We start from the raw sequence: 5883 nt of genomic DNA on the forward strand, positions 1-5883 counted from the left end.
GGCCAGCAGCGCTAGGCTAAACAATTCAAGGAGGTATTGGATTGGCCTCTGCAGAAAGCATCGTAAAGGTAACTTCAGTGTGCACTTTAGGTCTTCATTACATTTACAAAATGGTTGCTTATAAGTTTTAGCTATCCTATTGAGTAAATCTCAATCTCTCATGGTTGGGATAAACTTTCTCATAATGCATTCATTTATGTATGTGAGAGCGCTAAATTTCTTGTAGTATCGGAGAAAGAAAGTTTGAATAGTAATTTCTTCACATGTGATCTTATTTTCATTTTGGAACATACTAACTAATCTATCCAGCCTATTTGTTCAAAATAGACAAAGGTCAATACTTTGGGTAACAATTTACTGAGCAAGCCATTCCAATAATCCTATTTGCTTCAAGCATAGCTAGATTGTATTAGAACTGAAGAGTTCTGTGTGTGCTGATACTTGGAAATCTGCACTCACCTAAATAAATCCCGCACCTGCAGATTGACAACTAATGGGAAGTTGCGAGCCCTTCTGCACCTCCTGTTTGGATCCGTCTGCCTAGGATGCCAGACCGAGACCGGTGGGTGCGCTGGCTCGGTGCCAAGGCGACGACCTAGGAGGTTGGTAGGAGAGAAGGAGGCGGTCCACACCGTGGCAGGGAGAGGAGGGGGCGGGGGACACCATGGATGGGAGGGAGGCGGGGGGGGGGGGGGGGGACGTGCTTCGACATCGCGTGGAGGGGAGGTGCCAGGGAGAGATGGCGGCGATGCATGGTGGGGAGATGAGATGCGGCAACACCCGGTGGGTGTCTAGCTCTGCGGGAAGGTAGGAGATGGCTTGCGGTGAGTGAGTGATAGGAGTGGATGCTTTATTTTCTTTCTCCAAGAAAAAGAGAAAGGAGTAGCTGCTATGCGATGACATAAATGTCACATAGCTTAACAAGCCATTTTTAGAGAAAATACCATCCAAGAGATTTATAGGTAGCCTAGAATTTATAGCTCATTAAAATTGGGATGCGACTCAGATTGTGCTATGCAAATGAAGCTAAAAGACAACAATACTCACATTGTATGGAAATCTCTTAAACTCATAAAATAGATCGAAGTTTGTACTATAACAGATAATTAGTTGGATTATTGCTCTCTATATACACAACTTTCTATTGGATTTCTTATCAAGTTGCATCCCAAGTGAAGTGTATTTCAGTTACTTTTTGATTGTTACTGGCTAACCGGCAAATATGTATTCATGGCCCGTAGCAACGCATGGGCATTCTACTAGTATAAATAATAAGTTGGCTTATGATTTACATGCCCATAATATGTGATTTTGTAATTAAATATTCATCAAATTTTGTCCATGATTTACCTTATATTTTGATCAAAAGTGATTGACCTGCACATAATATGCGATTGTGTATATAAATGTTCATCCAATTCTGCCCGTAGTTTACCTTATATTTTGATCAGAAGTTTGGTAAGTAAATTAAAATGAAACTAGTTCAAAAGGTAAGTAATTAAAGTGATTTAATATTATACGGGGAAGGTTGGACGAAGGGGTGATGGGAAGAAAGGTGGAATGGGAACTTTACGTTTTTTTTAAGTAGTAGAGAAAAAGGGACGTACGAATCACATGAAACCAACTGTCGTACGAATCAACTAAAAGCAAAGTAAACAGAAATATAGTAAATACCCAAACAACTCCCAACAAGGCCTGAAAGAGTTTTACGGCTGCCAATCGTTACCCAAGTAATGATAGTGCTCATCTTTGAGCAAACCCAACTATAGATAAATAAGCTTTACCTGGTCCAAATTACATGTTACATGCTGAAATTAACGAGCAGTGCGTGCGGGAGGTCTTGTTTTGCCATGGCGGCCACGGCCTAGGGAAATATTGTAGATGTACATATATGATAACGATCACGTACATCTAACTTTCAGGATATACCCTTAAAACAGAAAACTTGATGGATATACATGATGGGGACCTACATATCTACTCGTTCCGCTTTAAAATAAGTGCCGCTGATTTATTACAAAGTTGATACTAGTTGAGAGACTAATTCAAAAATCCAAACTTTGATTGATTTTTTTATTTTGCGAAAATGATCCAGACCTATTATCAAAGAAATCCGAACTGGATTTGAACCTTGTTTTGATTCCGTTACTAAATTCTAGACATACAAGAGAATTTTTTGATAAAAAAGACGCGCAAGAGGATTAGTCCCCCAAACACCTATATTTTTCATTATTGGCATCGATCGGTTAAGAGCAAGTACATGAATACGGGCTTAGTTAGGCCTGAACACAGGAGGCCTTCGGGGGTCCACGCACGGCAAAGGGCACTTCTTGAACACGACCATGAAAGGCTCGCGCCCATCCTTTTCTTTCCGTACGGTCAGCCACTGCTCACCACGGTACTCATACAATACCAGATCACGGCATGGCGGCCTGTAGCACGATACCAGCTTGTACCCTGTGCCATGCCTCTCGACACGAAACCGGTACGACTGTTCTCTGCATATGGTTCCGTGCGTGCACTCTGGCATCGCAGTCACCGGCGCCCCTATAAAGTGGCCGACGGTCATGTGCTGCTGGTGCGTTACGAACTCATCCTCGATGCGCCACTGGAGATACATCATGCATTGGTTAACCGTGTTGTTGAAGGCGAATATGACGTCATTTGAGAGGCGAGGGGTGTAGCCAGCACCCACATCCGCCGCCTGGACCATCACGGGCTCTCCCAGGTATCCGGACTGCCCGCACTGCCCAGCGGCTGCATGGAGAGGGCTGTCGTAAGCCCACCAAGTGCCAGCGCTGAGACAACGGCCACTCATGTTGCCGCTCGCCGGCAGCATGATGTGGTAGAGGCTATCGATCATTAGCTCGTGGCCGTCCATGTCGTAGACCGGCTGCGCTTGTGCCTGAGTGGCGCTGCACAGTGTGGCCAGCTGGGAGGCCATGGCCAAGCCCAAGAGCGGGAGGATGGGGACGTGACCAAAGCGGTCCATGGCTAGCTAAGAAAGAAAAACGCGGTTGAGTACTTCTATTTGAGTTGTTGGTGCTTTGATATCTTCGAGGACATGAAGATAGTGGGTTTATATAGATGGTGTAAAAGGGACGAGACCTTAATTAATCAGTGACATTCCGCGGTGCGTCGACCGGCCCCTCAAGCGTCGGTTGAATCCCCTGGACCGCCGGTTCCCTCGTGTCGACTCCCTCGAGCGCTAGATACCACCCGTGGCTGGCCTCCGCTGATCCTCTCGACCGTCAGTTCCCTCTAGCGTCGCCTTGGCTTGGTGCTAAATGGGCCATTGAAGCCCAATCAACGCAACGGCAGGCCTTCAAAACAAAAAAGCTGCCCATTAGGACAGACGGCCTAATCGCGGTAAACTGGCACTAAAACAATGATCTGACAGCCAGAAACAATCTAAATGCGTGATCCAACGGTTAAAACTGCTGAGGGTGTGAGAGAGCTCACTTTAGACTCGGTTTTACTGTCCTAAATAAATAGTGAGGTTTTGACCTAAGGCGAGGGAAATAATGCTTGGTGATTGTGAGCGAGTGACAACTGGGTTGGGTCAGATGGCCGCGTGCATTACGGGCTGTTTGACTCCTTAATTATTTTTAAATAAATGGGACTTTTAAAAATATGCTGGAGGTAACGAATTAGTTTTGGTTCTTAACTATGAATTTTCAAACGCTCTCATATGTAAACATTTTGGATGTCAACCCTTCATAAATCATGACAATAGTTTATAACAGAGTCTCTATCGTGACACGGGACAAACATAAGAAAGTAAATGGCTTAGGAAAAATAAATTAATATGAGCTACTTTTAATAGTTGTTTTCTGAACTTGTTTCAAGGGGTGACTATATAATATTTTACACCATCATTTAACTACGCTAAATATTGCAATCTAAGCAGATAGTTGAGACGTGCCATTGGAAGAAAAATGTATAAAATATTATAAACGCCCAAAACTCAGGATTTGGTTTACCAAGCTTAGCAAGGTCTTACAAAGAACTGTTCTATCCCAGACTTAACAGTACAAAGGTTACTCTTCATATCCTATAGAAAACATCAACACCCACAGGAAGATAGTGGAAATGCAAAGTAACAGAAATCAGAAAAGAAGCTTGAACTTTACAAATACCTGGATCTGTTTCTTTTGTAGCTCGAAATGTATATCTGCCTTTGCCTGTATATCTTTTGCCACCCTATCACCGTTCACCAGCACAGCAGCACTGACATCTCCCGTACTACCCACAGAATTGTGATCTTCGCCGTCCATCTTCACATTATTAGTGACGGTGGCCTCCCTCACATTGCTCACCTCTTGGGCCATCTGGAACGAACGTAATGCGAGGGTGTTGCCCCACAAAAGTGCCCCGCCATTTGTAATCCTAGCCCTCATCAAAGAGGAGGAGGCACTTTGGGTCGCCGTCGGTGCTAAGAAGTTGAGTTCAATCATGCCGGGAGAGTAGTCCCTTTGTAAGGCGGTGTTGTAATCCCTGAAACTCTTTCTTCTCTCTTAATTAATATATGAGGCAAATCTTTTGCCTCCTTTAAAAAAAAAACATTATTAGTGACACAACTGTTGTCTTCTTCGTCCGTCTTCACATGATTAGTGACAGACTCGTGATCTTGTTCGTCCATCTTTACATTATTAGCGAGTCAATGAAAAATACTTGGTTATTTATCCATTTCAGCCATGGAAAAGGGAATAAATTTCATTTCAACAGTATGTTAGATATGTGAAGATAACAATAGGCTACAGCCCACAGAAATAGATACCTTCCCATGATCGCTGGTGGAAGTTGCCTCCATTTCGTGTGGTGTGTCTGATGACTCTGTTTTAGATAATGAGCTACTGTCATTAGGATCTATAGTGTATTATTCTTCTTTTTTTTTGGAAATGAAGGCATGCCCCCGGCCTCTGCATCATGATGATGCATACGCCCTCTTATAAAAATCCAGAAAGTAGCGTCATGATTGTCTTACAGCTCGCAAACGGAGCAAAACAGAAAAAGCAAAAACTGAAAAAATACAAGCTGGCAAAGACAACCGGAGCGGTAAAAATAAGGATAAGCTCTCTAGACTCTTATCCTATTGTGCGAACGCCATCCGAACCGGTTGAATATACCCCGAGCCACCATCTCCCATTGGTTGCACCCAGTAACCAAAGGCTCCCTGGAGTCCGTAGGAGTGAGTAAGGACCACGTACGGATCCAAGCTGTAGCTCTGAACATAACCTGCAAAAAAGTTAAGTTGTGTCGTCTGTTAAAAATCATATTATTTCTGCAGTTCCATATGGCCCATAATAGCGCGCATATTCCAATCCGAATACGAGCTGTCATGTTCTGTTCAATCCCAGCTAACCACGTCCCAAACATAGACGCAATATCTACCGGAGCATTGATATTAAAGGCTATATGAATCGTTCTCCAAAGTAACTTGGCAAGTGGGCAATCAATAAATAAATATTGTATTGTCTCATCCTGAGCACAAAAACAACACCGCGAGTTTCCTACCCATCGCCTCTTAAGAAGGTTGTCCTTTGTGAGAATAACTTGCTTGTGAACAAACCACATAAAGATTTTGATCCGCAAAGGAACTCTAACCTTCCAAATATGCAAAGACCTTGAGAGGGGGCCAGAATTAATTAAATCCGTATAAAAAGATTTCACAGTAAATATCCCATTTTTAGTTAACTTCCATTTTGTTGAGTCCGGCATGTCGGAGAGTCGAACTTCAATCAACCTCCGAACCAAATGCATCCAGGCTGTCCACCTCTCACCCACTAACGTACGTCTGAACTGGATATTTAAGGGGATAGTTTGAAGGATTATACCTACGTACTCCTCCTTTCGTTGCACAATATTATAGAGGGTAGGATA

At 43.4% G+C, this 5883-nt stretch overlaps 1 protein-coding gene across 1 annotated transcript; it reads right to left on the bottom strand.

Annotated features, from left to right (window-relative positions):
• Window positions 1–2272: 2272 nt before the first annotated feature.
• On the bottom strand, window positions 2273–2992 carry LOC123135321 (alpha-amylase/subtilisin inhibitor-like). The gene has a single exon (XM_044554361.1). The coding sequence runs from the start codon at window positions 2990–2992 to the stop codon at window positions 2273–2275; it is 720 nt and encodes a 239-aa protein (XP_044410296.1).
• Between the last annotated feature and the right edge of the window lie 2891 nt (window positions 2993–5883).

Source organism: Triticum aestivum, chromosome 6B (genome assembly GCF_018294505.1).
Source record: "Triticum aestivum cultivar Chinese Spring chromosome 6B, IWGSC CS RefSeq v2.1, whole genome shotgun sequence".
NCBI lineage: Eukaryota > Viridiplantae > Streptophyta > Magnoliopsida > Poales > Poaceae > Triticum > Triticum aestivum.